The sequence below is a fragment of the Caretta caretta genome, chromosome 1 (genome assembly GCF_965140235.1).
Source record: "Caretta caretta isolate rCarCar2 chromosome 1, rCarCar1.hap1, whole genome shotgun sequence".
Taxonomy (NCBI): Eukaryota; Metazoa; Chordata; order Testudines; family Cheloniidae; genus Caretta; species Caretta caretta.
The window spans coordinates 193,467,427-193,490,720 of record NC_134206.1 but is presented as its reverse complement, the minus strand read 5'-3'; the positions used below and the strand labels follow the sequence as shown (position 1 = coordinate 193,490,720).

Genomic DNA, 23,294 nt, shown 5'->3' with positions numbered 1-23,294 from the left:
TGGCTATTGGGGCAGAAAAATGATCTTTCTTAAATGCTGTGAACGGAGAATGCAATTGAGCAAGATGGCACCAAACAATCTACAGATAAAACTTTTGAAGTCACACCCTCTGTATACCAATTACTTACTTGAGTAGGCTTCACTAATTCATAGCAGTGTGGCACATGCTGGTATATCTCAGAGCCGGTTGACTGTAATCGAATGGGAGGGAAAGGTGAGCAATATTGAACTCAGTACACCTTCACTTGGTTTGGGGAGAATTCAAACAATACTGTCAGAGGTGGAATTTCAATATTTTTAACTAAAATTGTATGAACATTATACAAAATATTGCCGCGTTTAAAAAAAAAAAACCTATGAAAATAACACTTGAAGAAGTTCATAAGTATGTATATACAATTCTGTGACCTAAAAATAAATTTGTCCTAAGTATCAGTATCTTCATGAGGTTAAATCACCTGTAAATTGTTCTGTGATTCTCTGCTTTTTTTGTCTTAGTTGAACTGTTATCAGAGTAGCAGCCATGTTAGTCTGTATCTGCAAAAAGAACAGGAGTACTTGTGGCACCTTAGAGACTAACCAATTTATTTGAGCAAAAGCTTTTGTGAGCTACAGCTCACTTCATCGGATGCATGAAGTGAGCAGTAGCTCACAAAAGCTTTTGCTCAAATAAATTTGTTAGTCTCTAAGGTGCCACAAGTACTCCTTTTCTTTGAACTCTTATGTTACTGAAGAAAGCTAATGCTTAGTTGTAAAGGTTGACTAAGCTCTGGTCTACGCGAATAGCATAGCTGAAGTCGGCGTATCATAGGTAGACTTACCTGGCCGTGAGGATGGCGGCGAGTCGACTGATGCTGCTCCCCCATCGACTCTGGAGTCGAAGGGGAGCACAGCACGTTCGGGGATTGATTTATCCCGTCTAGACGAGACACGGTAAATTGATCCCTGATAGATCACTACCCACCGATGCGATGGGTAATGATTACCTGCCCTAAGAAGCTTTGGAGAAACTCTACAAAACCTATTTAAGGTTTTTAAAGCTTCCTGGGTATTTTAAATCAAATCATTTTAAACAGAGATGGTTATTTGTTAAAATAGTAGTTCAGAACTATTTTAGTCCTGCAGCAGTGATGACAAGAACACCTAACATATATGAATGGGAACAGTAATCCTTGAACCTGTTCAGTTGCGTGTTAACTATTTGTAGAAGAAATCAGCTGGAACTAGACATACAAGGTATATAAAGGAAAATATTTTCACTTAATTAAAAGCATTGATATTTTAGAGTTACTGATGCTTTCTGATCATGATTTTTGCAGTAACTTTTTATTTTAAGCTTTTCTGTTAACCTACTTTTAATGGCATAAAAACATTTAAAAATTACCTATAGCACTTTAGGTTACTGAAGATGAAAACTCTTGAAAAATTGAAATGGTTTTGTATTCAGGTGAATCTTTGCATTTGATCAATAAAACAAACAGCTCATTTACACTACACATCTCTCCTCTATGAATACAAATTTTTGTCCTGTTAGCAGCATTGCAGGAAAGATGAAACTTGAACTTTTTAAAACAGTACACTAAAACAAAGTTGTTGCAAAATCTTCAACTGCTTGATGATCCCCATTAAGTGTGAATCAGTCTATGATTACAGCATTTAATTACACAAAACTCAACTATGACGAGATATGTGCAATGATATTTGAAATAAAACAGTTCAGTAGTACCTCTTGGCCAGTTAAGCTGTCCTAAACTTAAGTCCAGTGTTGTCTTTTGAGCTCACATGTCACCAGTTAATACTGGATATCATGGGGAAAAAGCCACATGTGAACCACTTAGTCTAGGAAATTAGTTACTTCAGTAGTATAGTAAAAATTTAAAAAACAAAGAAAACCCAAAACTTTTTATAATAGACTATTGACAGTATCTTGGTCTATATATGGGAAGAGTAGCTAAATCCAGAAGGAACAAATGTATTCAGAAATACAACATGAAAACAAATTAATTCCAACCTGAAAGCATGGCTTGATTTTCCATTCTTAAAACAGACAGGGGTTACCCTTTCAGTCTCTCCACTTACTGGCTTTTGTAAACATATTACAGAAGGCTCAAGAGCAAATCTTACAATAGGTTTTCTGACTCTTTCAAATGTGAACATGAAACCACTAAAAGTATCCATTAAAATTGGGCTGTTGTAAAGAGGGGAAAACTTATTGATACGTACTGTTTCATAATTTTTTTTGTAAATTTTAAAAAGCAATTTTATTTGCTGTTACAGATTATAATACATAGAATTTGAACATTTAAATATAGTTGATCTTGAAAAACTAGTTACTATGGTTTTTAACAAACAGATTGCATCTATTGTTAACACACATTGAGCATAATGTGGCTGCAGTCTTTGTAAAGTGAAATAACCGCAATTATAAAATTACTTTGCTCCCCTTTTTCAATTTCAAAGATAACAAGGGTTCTTAGACTTTTTTCCACTAAAAGTTAGCATTAACTATTTATATCTTAAGCTATTTCAATTATCTTAATATGCCTGTCCAAAGCTTCCAACTGATTATCAAAAAAACTTTTAAAATTTCAACAGTGCATACCAGTCTGGAAGAATGGTCAGAAAAACTTGCCAGCCAATCATTAATCTGTAGGTAAACAGTCATAATGATGGTGAGCGAAGGAAAAGGACACCTTAGTCGCTTGTCCAAAAAAAAAAAAAAAAAAAAAGTAGTAATATCTAAACTGAAATTTGCAAGGTTGTTGAGCTAAAAGAAATTGCTTGGGTGCTAATTTATATGATTGCAAATATACATTCCAAGATAAATTGAGGTAGATACAATTGTCAATAGAACGATTAAGTCCTGTTTGTCAACTTCTGTAAACTAAGAATTTCATTCAAAAATAAACTTAATAAATAAACAAGAAAAGTAAAAACCAAATTGAACATCAAGTTAATCTGTTTCTGTGCAGTTTCCTAACGGAGGAGGATAAAAAGGATTTGAAAATGAGCTTAAAGTTGATGAGGAATTTTACCTGATCACATACCTAGCACTAAAATGCCATAATGTGTGGGGGGGGGGGAGGAGGGGGTCATTTTTTTGTTTTTGCTTTTGCGGTTAGATACAGTAAAGAGCTCATAGCAGAAACAATGTCTAGTGCTGCACAGCTTCTCCTTCACACAAATGAACAATGCCTTTGAGCTGGAATTCAGAGGCAGTCCACTGTTGCTGGAGGGTCCAGAACTGAAACCTGCCTTTAGACTCAGGCCACCAGAAATTATGCAGCTTTTGCTGGAACTCATCTTGTCCCATCCACTTGGTTTACACTTTTGATTTTTGTCAACTTCTAGCACCGGTCTCTCTCTCTCTCTCCCCTCAGATTAGAGATACTTATAGTAGTAAGGGTGTAGTTTTCTGGTTTCTCCAGTACAGCAACTATCTAGCAAGTTCCTTCTGCTCCCACCACAACTATTAGGAATAGCTCTGCAAGCCTGGAGCAAAGTCTAAGAGGTCCGACTTTTCTGGAAGACCAGAGGGCAAGCTATGTCCTGCTGCTGTAAGCCACCAACCCTTTTAATGGGAGGGTGTGGTGATTTGAGTTGGACAAGCTGGGTGGGAGTCTTGACTCCTGTCTGAAGTCACAGCTCTTCCGCAGCAAGGCTTTCTCAGGGTCATGGAACCCCTCTCAGCCTACTCATGGAGGTAAGTCATGCAAATTTGAGAGGCTATGGGTTGCAAAAGTACAGAAGTAAGCATCCCCTTCACAAGGCAGCAACTCTAAAGCTTCAAACATAGGATAAGAGATTTCAGGTGCTAGCAAAGGGATTTGACCCAAGGATTTCCAGTGCCTTGGGTCATAGTCCAAGCTGCACAGGAAAATTCAGAACAGACTTGGCCGACCATCAGAGCATAGGATCCTAAGAAACTAGACATCAGAGAAAGTATATCCCTCGGAGTCTCTAATGCGGAGTTGCTAACTACATTGGAGGCGTCCTTTGGTAGGAAGATGCAATTGGGTTAGTTCCTGGATAATTCCTTAAACTATATAAAGCTTTTGCTTTATATCGTGGGTAGGAGGGAAGCGTGCTTCTTCCTAGTCCATCATCATTTCAAAATTTGCTTCTCGCCCACCACCCCATTTCTTTGAATCACTGCTTACTACCTTTTGTTTTGTTATGAGGAGAGAAGCTATGCAGTAGAATGAGAAACGAGTGTTACATGATCTTCTTTCTGTTAGCAGCTTGTCTCCTTATTCAGCCCACCCTGATAGTCTAATAAGAAATGGATTTTTTTCTGGAGAGACAACCTTAATTACCTTAAGGTTACCATCTGATTGCTGTTAATTGGTTGTTGGAGTGTTCCTACAGCTCTGGAAGAAATCTTCTAGTGGCTTGAGTTGAAGGGTGCAGCTTAATCCTGGAGTTTAAAGCAACAACTTTGGATCATTTCAGAATTCCACAAGGTGAGAGGCATTATCTATTTTAAATGAGGAGAGAAGCTGCTAACAGAAAATTATCAGGGCAGAAATTTCTCATTCTTGAAAGACAAATTACATATTGAACAGAAACAATAATACTCCATTATAAGCATTCAGTTGAAAGGTGCTTATTTGGGGTACTAGACTGTAAAGTAGGAGAAGCACAAGTCAGTGGGTTGAGGCAGATCATTAGCTTTATATAAAATTAACTGTATTACTTCCTTAGTTAGCATGTGATGAAGTGGAAATAAAAGTTAAAGAAGCTCTTAAGCCAGCAGTTCTCAACCAGGGGTACATAGAGGTCTTTCAGGGGATGCATTAACTCATCTAGATATTTGCCTAGTTTTATAACAGACTACATAAAGCACACCTAGCAAAGTCAGTACAGACTAAAATTTCATACAGACAATGGCTTGTTTATGCTGCTCTGTATACTATACACTGAAATGCAAGTACAATATTTATATTCCAACTGATTTCTTTTATAATATTTTAAAAATGAAAAAGCAAGCATTTACTCAGTAATAGTGTGCTATGGCATTTTGCAATTTTATGTCTGATTTTTTGTAAGCAGTTAGTTTTGAAATTAGGTGAAACTTGGGGTATGCAAGACAAATCAGACCTTTTGAAAGGAGTACAGTAGTCTGGAAAGGTTGAGTCTTAAGTCTGTCTTAAGCCAAATTTTGTCAAAATGGACTAATTTGTGTGTGTCAATTTTCAGGTGCCCAATATGAAACGCTGTTTCACTGGGTTGGGTATGAGATACTTTCCTGGAAATGAGATGTCTGAAGTTCACTAACAAAAAAACAATAGTGCTACTTGCTTCTGGAAGTTTTGGCCTTGAGCTGTTATAGCAGCAACAGTGGAGAAATTCTGGCCTTGACATTTGGTAGTTGGGGAAGGAAGGGGCAGGGGGGAAAGAAGACTGTACCTTTATTTCAAAAAAAAGTTAAATTTAAAGACAGAGTTCAATTTTAGAAAATACTAGAGAAGCATTAATAGCTGTTGCTTGTTAAGAGTATGAATTATCAGGTCTCCAAAATAAGTGTTCTGGATTATATTTTCTAGAGACTTGAACATACATAAATGAAAACTGAGGCAATAATCCTATTCTAATGGACATTTTAAGATAGCTACTTCTTGCAATCCTTTTAGACAGTCTGGTTGTAGAATATAACACAAACTTGTCGACAGTATTACATATTCAAATTAATCTCACTAGTTCAGGTTTTCAGATAAGAAATTTTTTTAGAACGCTTAACACTGTATAAATCAATTTAAGCAAAAAATCTGCAGTTGACACTGGTTTTACTTGATGGCAATTGGAAAATGCTTTCCAGGAAGCAAGCATTGCTTACTTCTGAACACAAATGGAAGAATTTAAAGGATGAAACTTCAGAAAACAGTTCTCTCTGGTGAGGAGAACTAAGGAAGGATTATAGCACTAGCTTTTATTTCTTAAATCTTGAATTTGCCACCATTGCCTGGTTCTGATGCCATCTGAAGTGTTGTAGATATGAATCTAACCTTTATTTCTTTAATATAACAAATAGTTGTCAGCCTTGATTTGGGGGCTGGGGGGGGGGGGAATTGATTTCAGTCTCTGCCCTTAAATCTAAGGATGATGATCCTGGTAAATTGGGGTTGTTCATCCTTTTCCCTTTATAGGATGAAACAAAGCTTTTTTTTTTCACTTCAGGTTGAACTTCTGGATCACTAAAATCATAATCTGAATTCCCTTCATTACTTTAGTGCATCTTCTCTCCTTTCTTATCCTAAATTCACTTAATTGTATATATAGATGTGTTAACAAATCACTATAGGCCACAGTTTGTTGCTTTCAAAAGATTTTTTACAAAACTAGCAGTAAATACATTGAACAGAACTTGGCAACACAAGTAAATCGTAACGTGACACAATACATGAAATGCAGATGAAGAAATCAATTGCAGTAAGTATTGTGTGCATTGAAAAGATAAATTACTCAATGTAGTATAAGAATTTTATAACCAATTCTACACAATTGTTAGTGTTACCTGTTTTTAAAAAATTGAAAAACATTGCTCAACAAGAGCCTGTAAACATTGCATTTGTCAGAGGCACTGAATTTTCTTCTATCTTACTTCTAGTTTTGTTCAGTTACTACCATTTCAGGCTGAGTAGCTTAAATGCTACTTTAACCAGTCTCATTAGTTTCACTATTGGTGTTTAGTTGCCTCATTAGTAACAAACAGTGTTAAGAATGAGTTAAAGATAGCTTGATACTTGGGTATCTATTGTCTAAGCAGGTTTTTTAATCTCTCTAAAATGTAAACTGAAGTCATGAGTCAAAATTTTTCAGTTTTAAAAACTCTTGGATGAATTAAGCTTGCAGCTGGTGATAAGCTACTAATTCATACAGCATTTAAGAAATTATACTTAGTATATTTGATTTTTCAATTTAAGAGATCATGAAGTCACTTCATTTTAAACCACTTGCAGATATTAGGCAGTCTTATGACTCCAGGCGCTGCTTACATATAGAAGCATGTACATCGCCAGTTGACTTCGAAAATCAAAAGAAAAAAGGTCTCGTACAACCCCAGTAGCAGATTTTATAAGTGATGGTTCAGTGCATACTCTTGAGAGAGCAAGATAAAACTCAGAATGTATGCCATTATGAAGGAGACAGGGAACTTAGGGGGAAAAAAATTAAAATTTGCTTAATAACAAGAGTGAAATCAATTGACATTCTGGAAATGTACTATTTATTACATATTGCAAAAAACTATTTTCAGTGACTTTCTTCAACTGGTTTCTGTAGACTATTTTTCTAAAACAGTGATTGTCAAATATCAAGTTGCATTGTTACACTGACATCCTTCTCTTAAAAGGAAATTCATAACTAGAGAACTGCATAACATAATTAACTTTGAGTTCCTTCACCATTCCCCACTTAGGCTGTTGAGGTTCTATTAACACAGCCAATGTTTTGGGGAGAATAATTAAAATCAATAGCTTACTTTCTGCTAACTTAGCACACAATGTATAGTTTTTCATTCTTTAAGAGTTTGTTTCAATGCATTGAAAAATTTCAAAATTTAATAAAAGTTTAAGTTAAAAGTGAACTATTATTTGTCCTTCGCCAATATTAATTTTTCAACCATTTCTTACCTTTTGGTTGAGGAATTGGTTAATGGTTGGTTTTGTTTTGTTTTTTTGCAGTAGATAATATCCTCCAGGGATGAGATAAAACTGGTTGAAAATAGTAAACTCTAAAACCTACATAAACTGAAAGGAACTTCTCCATTTTTTCAGGAGAATTAATGGTTACTTTAAAATTTGACAGTGATTGCTTTTGTGCCACAAAAGCAGTTCCCCACCCTGCTTATCGTATAGCGCAAAATGAATACACAGAAGCCAATTCAGAATTAGTTGGAAAACTATAATCTGTATTGCAAAAGTACTTTATAATTGCTCAGACTTCGAAGAAATTTAAGAATGAAAAACTATTGTCTGTTAGTAGAGAACCACATATTTACATATTCATCAACTTGGCTTTCTTATAAACCCTCTACTGATTTAGCTTGCATTGACATTCTTTGCCTTTTCTGTGTCTTGTCTACCCCATTCCTCTTTCCATTAGATCCTCCTACTACTACTACACGACCACCCACGGTTCCATGGCATCCTTCAACTGATGGCATCACAGGTTTAGCAACAGAACCAAAACTAATACATTTTCCAACATCAACCTTGCCAGCAATGCAGGAAGACAGTTGGGGTACCATCATCGCTAGTGCAGTGGGTGGGGCTCTCTTTCTGATACTTGTAAGTGTTTTGGTTGGAATTATCTGCTATAGGAGAAGACGGACGTTCCGTGGTGACTACTTTGCTAAGAACTACATTCCACCATCAGATATGCAAAAAGAGTCTCAAATAGATGTTCTCCAATCAGATGATGTGGATTCTTACCCTGACAGTCTAAAAAAAGAAATAAAACATCCAGTGAACAGTCTAATATCAAAAGATTATTTAGAAGACCCAGACAAACCAGAATGGAACAATGTAGACCATATTAACAGGTACCAAGAACGGTATGAAAGACCAATGGATTATTATGAAGGAGGAACACTGGGAATGAAGTACATGGGTGGCGAATGTTATGATGACAATGAAGAAGACTTTGTGTCACATGTAGATGGCTCAGTAATATCCCGGAAGGAGTGGTATGTGTAGTAACCACTGATACCTTAACTTGATTCATACAGTTCCATTCATTAGTTGATCACTTTCAGGTTGTTTATATTTTTACTTGAGGAAAAACAAGCTTTTTGAAGTTGATTTTCAAGCTTTTGATATTGTAAAATTCTGGGTTAAATGTATCTGAGCTGCTTTATGATTTTTCAATGCTGTACTACTGTCTTTGAAAATATTGGAATTTTGATGCATAATGCTTTATTCGTCTACTGCACATGTAAGAACCAAGTGCTAAATTAAAGTTACCATACAAGGTTAGAGTTAAAAAGCAACTGTCTTGGCTTTGTGATTTAAAAACAGTTTACCTGAGACTATGATCACGTATGATCTTGGTTAAGCACATGTGTTTTTTTATATATATACATTTTAGACAACCTTCAGCTTTGAGACTAATTCACTCGTTTTTATCGAAGGTAAATTCAATTCTGAAAAGTAATTTTTACTATACAAAAACATGGATTTGCTTAAATCTGTTTTTTCAAAGATATATTCTTTTCTACACAAAAATGAATACCTCTTTGTTTTAATGAGCCTTCCTGTAATACGATGTGCATAGTTAGTGGTAACTTTGTAAAGAAAACATGTTGCATTGAAAAAGTTAGAATTCTCGGTGAAGGAGTTTTAGAGGAGAAACAATGAAGATATGGAAAGTTTTGTCTTGTAGCTGATTTTTGAGAACCATTTTTTTTACACTACAGTTCATTTTCAAAAAGTACTATTACAGTCTATGTACAGAATTAGTCAGTTATAGTCCTGTTCTTCACATGAGATCAAAAACTGATTCTCGATCTTAAAAAGAGAGAATTTTCAACTAGAAATAAGATGATGCCTGGAAAGTTTTCACTGGGGATTGGAAAATACAAGGAGTTAATTTAGCTAAGATATATATGTTTAAGACTCTAGCAGAATACAGCATAACATGGTGTGCAGAACATAAAAGGTAAAGGGCAAATTTTTACAATGCTTTGTGATTACATCATTGCTTTTAAGAGTTGAGCATATTTTTTTTAAAAATGCATATTTATGAAAAGGGGTTAACGTAAAAAAAAGTGCTATTTAAAATAAAGCAAGTAGGGTAATAAATATTGTTATTTAATGCTGTTGGAAAAATAATTTGTACAAGCACACTGTGGAATCCCCAGAACAACAGTTGTATGTATTACTCAGTTGGGTTTGTTTGTATTGCATTGGTTTGCTTTGTTACAAATAAACAAGTGGAACTGTTGACTAAAACAGTAAACAGTCTTGTAGCTAGGAGAAGCAGATGGTTACTAGAAATGAAATTGCATGCTTGGAAGTCAATTTCTTCAAGAACTGGAATAACCTTTCTTCTTATTCAGTAGTAGGTTCACTACCTCAGCTTTGCAAATGAATAGAATGGAATCTGAATGAAGTTAATTCAGATAATCTAGTTTGACAGCAGTTAACTGTTTATCACCTCTAATTTTTACAATTTCTGTGGTGAAATCATATTTTAAGCTCTCAACTTGACATGCATTCATGAGTTTAAAAACTCTCTTACCCAGGAAAACTTGCCTTAATGTTGAAGTCCAGAAATGGAAAAATAACTTGGGGGAGAGGGGAGATTTAACAAGCTTGGACCAGAATTTTAAGAATACTTAATGGCTACTTCTTTGAATGTTTCCTTTAATAGTAAAAGCACTGCAAAATGATGGAGTATTTAGAGCTTTATAACAAATACAGCATCTGCATTAGACTTTTGACAGTAGTCTGTGATTCCAAATGACTGCATGTCTTCAAAAATGAAGCGTAGACTAGTAAATTCATATACAGATTAAAACTGTTTCCTAAGGCTAGTTAGGTTCATAGTTGAGAGCTATGTGATGTGTATTAAATTAATTGACCAAAGTCTCAACTTAGCACAATAGCAAAGGGGTCTGTGCTCAGGTGTAAACTCATGCAAATGAGTTCTCATAACACACAAGGACTACTCCAAAGCCCACTGAAGTAACTGGATCAGATTCTATATATAGAACTTCTTGTTGTCTCTGAGAGATAATTTAACTTAGAGTTTACAGTTAACGTTCTCTTATGTCCATGTGAGAATTTATTTGGGCCTTCTGTAGGTTTTGGTTTTTGTAACAAGTTGAGATTTAGAGATGAGTATTTCCTAAATTCTTAAGTGTTCTTCACCATCTTAAATTATTAAACTTGGAGGAGTTAAAAATTTTAACCTGAAGAGGTTGGTGATAGAGTTAAGACTCCAAAAGAGTTGCAGTGTTTCCTACTTGATGTATGTTTGCTGTAAATAGAGAATTGATTGTAAGTATGAATAGCTGTTGTGTGAAATAAACATCTGCTGTTAAATTGAGTTCTTGAATACAGGTAGTGTGCAGAACTGATTTGAAAGACATGAAATAACGAGCTAAAGTTCACACCCAAATATATGTACATTAAGTGTAAAGGTTTTGGGGGGGAAATGGAGTTCAGCAATCAGCCTTCAACTAGAATTGTTTCAGTATCACTAGTGCTTTGAAAATTATTTCTACATATTTAACTGCCTTTCAAAATAGCATATAGAGAAACTTAAGCAATTAGCATGGCTGATATTTAAGGACAATTCTACCTTTATTAACGGTATGTTAATCACTTAAAATTAATGACTTCATTCATTTCAGTTAAGAAAACAGTTAACGTCTAACGTTTATTAAGTATTTGGACACATTACCTTCTTGTAAGCAAAAGCTGTTCCTTGGATGACATAACTCATTCTGACAGAAGTTATGACTCAACAAAATTTCTGCCCAGTCCAATGTGATGGAGTTTGTTACTCTGGATTTGCCTCTGAGACTCGTCTTGCTGCCTTCTTTTGCTGAACTGACAAGACAGTTTAGGAGGTGTCTCCTGCCATACATATTCCTCATCAGCACACTGACTACCAACAATCCCCTAGAAAATAGATCACTTTATTATTTCCAGGAGTTTTGAGTCTAGAATGGAGGAAAGCTCTAGGAACAAGCTTGCTTAGCACCGCAGATGACCCTGTGATTACCACCTTCCCAGTCTTATATATTCAGCGGTTCCTTACCTGCCACTCTATCCACTGATCTGTTGCCTCCCATGTTGTTGTGAGAGACTGGGACTAACACCAGGGAGTTCAGTGTGGTAATAGTAGCAATTAAAGCAATACTTGCTCTCTTCACCTGGGTCAACATGACTCCATGACAAGCCACTCCACGTATCTGACACATGCTTGTGGATGCTCTAAAGAAAAGCAGGATCAGTTAGTGAACCAGTAGTGCCAAAGTGTAAGATGAAACAAAGCCTGCAAATATACAAAGCCTGAAAAATACTCCCTCAGTGAAGTCATATTCACATCGTTCAAATGGTTGCTTTTACTCCAAGGGATTAAAAAGCAGTAGCCTGTATTTTTTTTTTTCCTTCCACCTGCAGTCTTTCAGCCCCAGTGGCTATAATCTTTACTAGACAACTTAAAGCAGTGAGGAGAAAAAAAAACAGATTCCTCCTTGAAAGGCCAACTCCAGGAGAAGGTCAAATCCCAGTCCAAGACATGTACAGTACAATTTTTTAGGCACGTTAAGTGTGTCTTTGGAAATCTTCCCATCAGATAGCTTTCTTCCAAAAAGGATAATAGTTGAAGACTTACTGCTTGTGAAGTTGACATACTGCACTGTACTAATATCCTGGATAACCTCTGGCATGAGTTCAGTCATGTCAATTTGGTAGGGTTCATCTTCAATAATTAGGTTTTTTATCTTGTCACTGACAGCAAAAATAGCTAGGAGACTAAACTAAAAACGATTAATGGCTATGCTGTTATCCTTTCTTGGCCGAGACTACCTTATTCTGGCCAATTCTGCATGGGTGTCAATCAAACCTTGAATTTCAAGTAGTGAAGTATATTGATCAGAGGTATGGAAGTTTTTAAAGTTTAGTGCCTGAAGCTGGAATCGTAACAGAACTTGGGTCCTTAGGCTTTCTAGAGATGGTACTCTTCATGTAGGGCTGGCTAAAATACTTATCTTGGTGACTGTTGCTCTACAGTTTCTTATGCAAAGAATTCTATAGTCTGATAAGCATTTCAGCAATAACATCTTACTTTCTTTTGCTGAAGTCCTTGGTTCCATCCTAGTGCTTGTCAGTCCCATTAGAATTTACGTCTCACTGTTGCCTGATTCTACAGCACATTTAAAAATAGACTCTTAGCCTTAGAATATTGCCTTGGAGTTTGCAGAGACTGTCCACTCATATGGGTGAATGAGGACCAAACCATTAGACTGGTATCTTACTATGGGAGTTTGGGTTGGGGGAGTAACTGTTAAATGCTAATTAGAGCCTTGAAGGTTAAGATAAACTGTGAGATAAAAATAATGATCCTTTTGTAGTATGAAAGAGTACTTATTCCTGTCAGTCATTGAGCTACCCATAGACTTTACAGGTGGAGAACCTGAGGAGGGGACAGAATTGAGATGAAAAGTAGGTATTGACTGAATAGCTAAGAGGTGAGGAAAATGAGGATGAAGCAAAAGATTAACAGGGTGTCTTAGTTTGGGGTTCACAAGCTAGAAGCAGTAGACACCCATGTGTGCACTCCCAGGCAAGCACGTGAAATTGTACACAGATAATATATGGGATATGAAGCCAGGTCTTACATAGCGATAGAGCTTGAAGCTAAACAGGTGGTCTGGGAAACTGGAATGAAAGCTTGCATATCCTAGTCTGCCCAAGGCTGTGCAAAGCCAGTGGGATAGCAGGTGGCCAAAATGTGAAATGCCAGATTGTCACAGCTTCATGCGTTTGACAGTTGAAGTTCAAAAGAATGCATGGTATCCACAGCTTCAGATGGATTAGTACCTGCACGTGAGTTGGCTGCTTGGCTCTGTGCACAACAACAAAATCAAACTGACAAGCTCTGTTTCTGAAGTACTGTTCTGTTGCATTCTAGACATACTGCCATTTAAACTTGGTTTTTAGTATATTATGAATGTGCCCAATTCACTTGTGGTTAGAAGAGGCAAGTAGCAGAGGGAACCTCAGGCTTGAAGTAGAAAATGAAGCCCCATGCCTTGGGAGGAAATTAATCTAGATTGTACCATTGTGACTTTCAGTGTGATAGGTTGTTTTTTTATAATATGAGGCTTATGCATATGGAGAGAGGTGACCTATCATTTGTAGAAAATAAGTGACTGGCAGTCTCTTTGTGAGACATAAGGAGACAAACTTGAGACAATGATCTGTAAAATACAGCTGCATCAGAAGATTTTTTTTTTTATAGCCTTAACTACAGTGTAAGTGTAAATTGTGCCGTAAAATTCTATGGTGTGGAATACTGGAAAGACCTTCCTATGGGGAGTGTAGTCTGGCCGATTGAAATTAATCCACTCTCGCTGATGGAGAAAGGGTGTGTTTTCATGATTAAAAACAACCAACCCCCCACCTGACATTTCTGTAGCATTTCTGTAGCAGAGGATACAAAGTCTTTTTTTAACTTCACATTTAGCTATATTTTACTGTTAAATTTTGAATTCCTGTCCCTTTCCCTCTGAAGTCCATGGAAGTTGTTTTTCAACTGTGTGATACCTTTGATTTGATTACTGTGAGGATGATGAATAATTATCGAACTTGTGCAAAATCACCGGTTTGCACAAGGCAAGGTGTTTGCAACTGAAAAAGCTTCCATTTGAAGCTTCCAACCACATTTAAAATACTTGGGGGGGGGGGGGGAGATGAGTACAACTGTAGCACTTATGACATTTTTATATCAGACTCAATAGTTTCAAGTATTTGAAATTAAAATTAGCAGTGATGTAGCTATGGTCAGTTGTCACAAAGTACTTATTTTTAATATTGTTGGGGGTCACTTGAAATCTTAAAGGAAATTTTCTAGAAGTCTGAGTAGAGTAGCAGTTTGTTAAAACTTGGTCAAAATAAGACATGCACTGAAAATTCTTAATGCTTTCTAAAAGTGTTAGGTCTTGGAGAGGACATGGTATTAAGTGTGGTTTTGGTAAGTGTTAACTTATTAGTATTTTTGCATGTTGCATTTTGCAGCCTGTTTCATTTTTTTCTTTAAAACTAATTTGCTTGGTCCCAGTTTTTGCAATTCTCAATGTTTTTTTTTTTTAAAAAAGCTGTCACCTGAGTATATTGCACTGTCTCTTTAAGTTTGAAATAAAAAGCATGCTGTTACTGTATTGTTTTCTTCACTGATTTTATTAATCAATCTCAAAGGCTTAAAATAGAGAGCTAGTTTATTCATAAACTGCCTTTTCTTTATATCCAGAAACTAGCTTGTTAAGTAGAGTTAATGAGATCTGGGCAGCTGGCATTGATTAGGAAGACTTTGAAAGAACATCTTACACTATAAAAATGGCTTTTGCATGATGATGCAAGTAGATATAGTTTCCAAAATGTCGCTTAAATGACTAGCTTTGTGAGGATGGAAATCACAAAATAATACCTGAAAAGGATAATCTGTGGTGCATTACATTACAGATGTGCCATTTAAGCAGACATCTTCTGTAGCTGTAGCGGGGGCTGTAATTGGAGCAGTTCTTGCTCTCTTTATCATTACCATCTTTGTGACAGTACTATTGACTCCAAGGAAAAAAAGGCCATCCTACCTTGACAAAGTGTAAGTATCTTAATTTCCTAAATTAGAAGCAATAAGCATGAAGTTTTTGGCTGTATTTATAGTTACTTGATAAGAAACAAAACTTTAGTGTGTACTACAGTCAATCTCTGAACCCAAAAGTGGTGTTGAGAAATTGAACATTGCGGAATCACCAGGATTTATAAAACAAAAAAACAAGCATAGTTAAACCAAGTGTGTTAAGTATCTTTCCCCTAGAAAAGCGCAGCTGTTTCCAAGGCAAAAAAGGGTTTTCATTTTTTAAAGTGCCCTAGTACACAATACTCTTAACATCTGTTAAAACTAAAATATGAAAGACGAGAGAAGCAGTTAGTCATACACAAAACACAACAAATAAAAAAATCAAAGAACTAATGTACCTAATAGTAAATAACATTTATCCCCCACCCACAAGCATACAACTTACTATTGCCACAGCTACCTAGCAAATGACAAATCTCAAACTTACCTTGAGTCACCTTTCTGCACATTCATTTATCAGGTTTTTTTTCTCCAACAGTATAAATTACGGATGTTTAGTGTAGTAACTTGTTCTAGTAGTAGATAGGTAAGTGCAAAAATTGTGTGCAGAATGGCAGTTCAAGGGTGATAACTGTCATCCCTAGGAGGGGTTGAGTTAAGGTTGCCTAGTTTGAAGTTAAGAAGCCTCCCCACCTCCAAGTGGCAGTTACATGTTCTCTGAAATAACAGCACTGAAGGAGCAGTGTCATAGTTAAGATTAAAACTACATCCCCTGAGATCATGTACTTGAAATGAGAAAAAAACAGCTTTTAGGCTGAAAATTTCATATTCTTGAAATTTTAGTACATGGTTAAAATGTGGCCCAACCTGTTGTTGGAGTAATTTTTACAAGCTCTTATATACTTGGGAGCTTTGCTCATATGGTGGTGAAACAGTTGTCCTGGAAGTAGTCCTAAATTGGGGGAAAAAAATGCTTACAAGGATTTGATTGTGCCCTTCAATAGAACAAATATAGCTGGTAATTGAATAGACACATATCCTTAAACATCGAGGTACTCTGAAGATACCTTGGGGGGGAATCAGTTCTTCGTCAGTGTTACAGCAAACAAGTACTGGAAAAACTCACTTTAAAAAAGGTTAGACATGCCTACTCCACAAATTAGTTGCCTATGCTTTTTTACATGAGCTCCTTTTAAAGATGATAAAGCAGTAATGGATTAAAAAATGCTTCAGGACACTGTTTTAGTAAGTTGAAGTAAATTGCATAAGCATACTACCTTAGTATTTCAAGCAACCTATAATCTGTTGGTGTTTTTAAAACATTTGTTGCCAGTTAACGTAACAATTGTAACCTCAGACATAATAAAAACAGCTTTGGTTTAGGAGTTGATAGAAATCTAGCAAAGCCTAAAAGGAGGGACAAGGTCCTCTTAGAGGTAACTAGTAGTAAGGAAAAAAGTTGTTGACTTTGAAGTATATAGCATAAGGTAACAGTAAATTACAGTTTCAACGTTTAAAAAAAAAAAAGCCTGATAAACATTCTAATGCTTGAAACTATAATGAAAATGTAAGAAATTCTATCATTTGTCCCAAATGAGACTAAATGTATGGGTTTAATAACAGGCAAGCTGACGGTCAGGGAAGAGCCTGGGGTTAGAAGATGCACGTTTAGGGCATGTCTACACTTACTGGTAGATTGACACTGCTGCAATTGATGCAGCGCGTGCTGATTTATCAGGTCTGGTGAAGACCTGCTAAATCGATGGGAAAGCACTCTCCCATTGATTTGTGTACTCCACCTCCTGGAGAAGTGTAAGGGAAGTCACAGCGCAGTGTAGTCACGTCAGTAAGCGGATCTAACTACATTGACTTCAGTTACATTATTCACGTAACTGAAGTTGCATGAGTTAGATCGATTTACTGCAGTAGTGTAGACCAGCCCTTAGAGCCAGGTTTTAGCTGGATTATTTGGGGAGGTGCTTAAGAAAACTAGGTACCCACCTCCCATTGAAGGTAACTTAATATTTGGGTGAATGTCTCATTTAAAAATAGCAGCTTTTATTACTTGAAAGCTACATGTTGATCAATATCACGTCACTCTTTCCCCCTTTTTTTCTGTTTCCCTTTTCTCCAAAATACTATCTTAAGGTATGTCTACACTACAAAATTAGGTCAAATTTATAGAAGTTGATTTTTTAGAAAGCGATTTTATACAGTCGATTTGTGTGTGTCCGCACTAAGCGCATTAAGTTGGCAGAGTGTGTCCACAGTACCGAGGCTAGCGTTGACTTTCGGAGCTTTGCACTGTGGGTAGCTATCCTACAGACTCCGCTGCCCATTGGAATTCTGTGTTGAGCTCCCAATGCCTGATGGGGCAAAAACATTGTCGCGGGTAGTTTTGGATACATGTTGTCAGTCGTTCCTCTCCCCGTGAAAGCAACGGCAGACAATTGTTTTGTGCCTTTTTTCCCATGTGGGCGCTATACTGCTTTCATCAGACGGTGCAGTAGGTCCACAAACAGTAGTCATCCAACAACTGCTGCCACTCTGCTCTCCTGGTGGTCCCGCAGAACCTCTATATGACCATCGTCATCTGCTGCTTCTGCTGCAACTTTGCTCAGCTGCTCTTGTTTCGCCATACCATGGCAAACATGTGGCCCACTCAGCTGTTGTGTCCTGGCAGGTGATGGTGCAGTAGGTCTGCAAAACTGGTCATCCAACCTCTGCGTCCCCTGCAACTCTGCTCTCCTGCAGACTCCATACCACAGCAAGCATAGAGCCCACTCAGATCACTGTAGCAGTTATGAGCATTGTAAGCACCTTGCGCATTATCATGCAGTATATGCAGAACCAGAACCTGCAAAAGCAGGTGAGGAGGCGACGGCAGCGCAGTGATGAGAATGATAAGGACGTGGACACAGACTTCTCTCAAAGCATGGGCCCAGGCAATTTAGCCATCCTGGTGGCTCATGCCATGGAACGCTGATTCTGGATCCGGGAAACAAGCACAGACTGGTGGGACCGCATAGTATTGCAGATCTGGGATGATTCCCAGTGGCTGCAAAACTTTCACAAGTATAAGGGCACCTTCATGGAACTTGGTGACTTGCTTTCCCCTGCCCTGAAGCGAAATAATACCAAGATGAGAGCAGCCCTCACAGTTCACAAGCGAGTGGCAATAGCCCTCTGGAAGCTTGAAATGCCAGACAGCTACCAGGCAGTCGGGAATCAATTGGAGTGGGCAAATCTACTGTGGGGGCTGCTGTGATCCAAGTAGCTAATGCAATCACCAACCCAAGGGTAGTAACTCTGGGAAATGTGCAGATTATAGTGGATGGCTTTGCTGCAATGGGATTTCCTAACTGTGGTGGGGCAATAGATGGAACGCATATCCCTATCTTGGGACTGGAGCACCAAGACAGCCAGTACATAAACCGAAAGGGGTACTTTTCAATGGTGCTGCAAGCACTGGTGGATCACAAGGGATGTTTCACCAACATCAGCGTGGGATGGCCAAGAAAGGTACGTGATGCTCGCATCTTCATACAGACCAGAGTTCTGAACAGCTGCAGCAAGTGACTTACTTTCCAGACCAGAAAATAACTGTTGGGGATGTTGAAATGCCTATAGTTATCCTTGGGTACCCTGCCTGCCCCTTAATGCCATGGCTCATGAAGCTGTACACAGGCTCCCTGGACAGTATTCAGGAGCAATTCAACTATAGGCTGAGCAAGTGCAGGATGGTGGTAGAATGTGCATTTGAACGTTTAAAAGCGTGTTGGTGCAGTTTACTGACTAGATTAGACCTCAGTGAAACCAATATTCCCATTGTTATTACTGCTTGCTGTGCGCTCCACAGTATCTGTGAGAGTAAGGAGGAGATGTTTATAGCGGGATGGAAAGTTGAGGCAAATCGCCTGGCCGCTGATTACACGCAGCCAGATGCCAGGGTGGTTAGAAGAGCACAGCAGGGTGTGCTGTGCATCAGAGAAGCCTTGAAAACCAGCTTCATGGCTGACCAGACTATGGTGTGACAGTTCTGTTTGTTTCTCCTCGATGAAAATCTGCCCCCTTGGTTCACTCTACTTCCCTGTAAGCCAACCGCCCTCCCCTCCCCGCTTCGATTACCGCTTGCAGAGGCAATAAAGTCATTGTTTCAAATTCATGCATTCTTTATTAATTCGTCACACAAATAGGGGGATAACTGCCAAGGTAACCCGGGAGGGGTGGGGAAGGACAAGGCCACATAGCACTACAAAACTTATTGAATGCCAGCCTTCTGTTGCTTGGGCAGTCCTCTGGGGTGGAGTGGTTGGGTTCCTCCCTCTGCCCCCCCCACGCATTCTTGGGCATCTGGGTGAGGAGGCTATGGAACTTGGGGAGGCGGGCAGTTGATTACACAGGGGCTGCAGTGGTGGTCTGTGCTCCTGCTGCCTTTCCTGCAGCTCAACCGTATGCCGGAGCATTTCGGTTTGATCCTCCAGTAGCCTCAGCATTGCATCCTGCCACCTCTCCTGTTGCTTCAGCCATCTCTCCTCTCGCGCGTCCCTCCTGTCCATGCGTTCATTTTGTGCTGCCTGGATTCTGCCTTTGTCTGCCTCCACGCATTCTGCTGAGCTCTTTTAGTGCAGGAGGACTGCATGAGCTCACAACATTCCATCACGAGTGCATTTGTTTTCACTGCCTCATCTGCGCTAGCCTCTGGGAGGGAGATGCTAGTTGCAGTGTTGAAACACTTGCAGCTGTGGGAGGAAAAAAAAGGGAGAGTAAAATTGAAAAAGACACATTGGCCATTTAAAAGGAGGAGCTGATATTTTCAGGTTAACGTGCAGCACAAACCGAACTAACCCCCGCCACACACACACACACACACAATTCTCTGGGATGATCGCTTCACCCCTCCCCCCACCGCGTGGCTAACAGTGGGGAGGATTTCTTTTCAGTCCCAGGCAAACAGTCCAGCAGGAATGTCCTCTGAATGTTCCCTTAATAAAATTCCCCTATTTCAACCAGGTGACCATAAATGATATTACTCTGAGGATAACACAGAGATAAAGAACAGATGTTGCTTGAATGCCAGCAAACACCGAGACCACACGCTGCCATGCTTTCTAATGCAGTGATTCCCAATTACATGCTACTGGCCTGCTGTGGTAAAGCATCCTACCATGGATGCAATAAGGCTGCCCTCCCCAGAAACCTTTTGTAAAGGCTTTGGGAGTACCTCCAGAAGAGCTTCATTGAGATGTCCCTGGAGGATTTCCGCTCCATCCCCAGCCACATTAACAGACTTTTTGAGTAGGTGTACTGGCCACGAATGCATCCCAAGGCTTCAGGGCAAATTAATCATTAAACACGCTTGCTTTTAAATGGTGTATTTTATTTACAAAGGTACACTCCGCCTTCAAGGTCCGGGAGCCCGGGTTGGGATGGTATTGGCTCCAGGGTGATAAACAGTTCCTGGCTGTCAGAGAGAACGGTTTCTCCACTTGCCTGGTGTGTGCTATCTTTACCCTCCCCCTCCTCCTCATCTTCCTTGTCCCCAAAATCCTCATCCCTGTTGTGTGAGGCTCCCTTGCAGGAGTCCACGTACAGGTGTGGGGTAGCTGTAGGGGCACCCCCTAGAATTGCATGCAGCTCGTCATAGAAGCGGCGTGTCTGGGGCTCTGACCCCGAGCGGGCATTTGCCTCTGTGGTTTTTTGATAGGCTTGCCTGAGCTCCTTAAGTTTCACACAGCACTGCTGCTCCCTGTGATAGCCTCTGTTATATTAGCATCTTCATGCCTCTTCATGCCCTTGGAGATTTTTTTCAAATATTTTGGCATTTTGTCTTTTGGAAATTCCTATAGCACAGATTCATCTCCCTATACAGCGATCAAATCCAGTACCTCCCATTCGGTCCATGCTGGAGATCTTTTGCGATTCTGGGACTCCATGGTCACCTCTGCTGATGAGATCTGAACGGTCACCTGTGCTGATCAGCTTGCCACAGTGGCCAAACAGGAATGAAATTCGAAAGTTTTCAAGGCTTTTCCTGTCTACCTGGCCAGTGCATCCAAGTTGAGTGCTGTGCAGAGTGGTCACAATGGAGCATGCTGGGATAGGTCCCGGAGGCCAATACCATTGAATTGCATCCACACTACCCCAAATTCGACCCAGCCATGTTCATTTCAGTGCTAATCCCCTTGTCAGGGAGGAGTACAGAAATTGATTTTAAGAGCCCTTTAAGTCAACAAAAATGGCTTCGTTGTGTGGACAGGGTTAAATCGCTCTAACGCTGCTAAATTCGACCTAAACTAGTAGTGTAGACCAGGGCTTTAGTGACTTTGGATTTTTAAGAAAGCAAATTTTAGGAGGTGACTGATAGGCCCGTACAATGATTGACATGACTATCTTACAAAAGTATCCCCGTATGAGGTAACTTTTTAAAAAGAACGTAGGCTTTAAAAGACAAAATAGAGTTTAAGCAAACTTAAATTAAGGACTTCTAATGAACATACACATATGTATGTCTTTGTTACACAAAAGAGAATATCCACTAAAATGTACGTAAAGGTCTAAATTTAATGCTTTAAGTCACTGTTACAAGAGAAACTTAAACAACTTAGTTGACTTATATAAATATAACTAAATAGAGACTTCCTGAAAAGTGAAGGGAAATCCTTGTCTTGCAACTCTGCCGTTTAACTACATTTCATGTTGAAGGGGAAACAATAGAAATTTAAGTTAACATAAACAGGGTGGTAAGAAGTCAGAAGTTGCTCTTTGACTTAAATGCTTTAAGTACCACGTGATGATAATCAACAATTCATAGTCTCTCATTCTTGAGTTTACACTTCTCCAACTCAAATTTAACCACATAAAATATGTAACTTAAATTTCTTTGACTTTCACGTGGATTAAACACTTATATCAGCTATCTATATAGTCTTAAACTGCTATATTATGTAAATTGATGCTAATGAAATGAGGGGTGCCCAACCTGCAGGCTGTACACTGTGTACCAGAGCGTTTCATAAGGCCCGTGGCCTGCTTAGCACAATATACTAATAGACGATTCATTAGCGTTTTGTCCTCATGTTTACATCATTTTACAAGTGTGTAAATACACAATACTGTATAGAGGTTGTTTTTATCTAAGTAGATACGAAACAAGCTGAACTTAAAATGTAAATTAATACAGGTGACTTTAAATCTTGTGAAAATATGTATAATCTGTTTGGCCCACACAACATTGTGCTAAGGTTTGAGGCCCTCCTGTGTAATAAGGTTGGGTCCCAATGAATTAAAGGAATTATCTGGGTACCTCAAATGAAATGAATTGATTAGACACAGACTAAAAGGGGCATTTTTTTTCCCCCTCAGGAACATTACATATGAAATACTTAATCAAAAACTAAAACACTTAACTAACCCAGGCACAAAGAACAAAATCTTGAAAAGTGCTTCAGTTACTTGGTGCTCAGTTTAACGTTTAAAAAATAGACTGTTTTGAGGAGGGAGGGAGTGCCAAGGATTGATCTAGTGAAAATCCAAGGTCCCTACAAAGGGTTTATCTGGATAGAATAGAAAATTTGCATTAAATCATATGTTCATTCTTAGGTGCTGCTTCACTTGTTCATAATTGAACTACACACTACAGTAACATAGAAAACAAAACTCTAGGCTCAGATGTTTAACTGCAGTTGAAGTTCATGGGATCATCATGAATATTAAGTGGACAAAAATAAATCCATGAGGTACTAGTCAGATGGGACTTAACTGACTAACTCTTCATCACTAAAAGAATCCTTAAACTACATGTTAAATGAACAGTAATATAAACAAGTGTAGTTCAGTCTTATTTTTTCAGGTCTGCAATGCATTGTTAAAATCATTCTAGTTTACTTTGGCTGTTCTGGGACAGTAAAGATTTAACAGCTCCTCCAGTTGCCTAGCACCTACACACTCACGTCTTCCTTAGTATATATTATGAGCTCCAG

The 23,294-nt window shown here is 38.4% G+C and overlaps 1 protein-coding gene across 6 annotated transcripts in view; it reads left to right on the top strand.

The window, feature by feature from the left end:
- NECTIN3 (nectin cell adhesion molecule 3) overlaps window positions 1-23,294 on the top strand; it is a 118,607-nt gene that overhangs the window by 56,048 nt on the left and 39,265 nt on the right. Inside the window, exons 6-7 of one of the 6 annotated variants that reach the window (XR_012664530.1) lie at window positions 6,178-6,429; window positions 8,104-8,235. The exons of 2 other annotated variants lie outside the window; for them this stretch is intronic. Coding sequence is in view for 2 of the 4 variants with exons in the window: in XM_048870567.2 (XP_048726524.1) it covers window positions 8,104-8,696 (593 nt within the window). In the remaining 2 variants the exon portion in view is untranslated. Of the gene's footprint in view, window positions 1-4,241; window positions 4,464-6,177; window positions 6,430-8,103; window positions 11,050-15,194; window positions 15,334-23,294 lie in introns of those variants that run through there. 3 more of the 6 variants (XR_012664528.1, XM_048870577.2, XM_048870567.2) reach the window with 3 other exon arrangements.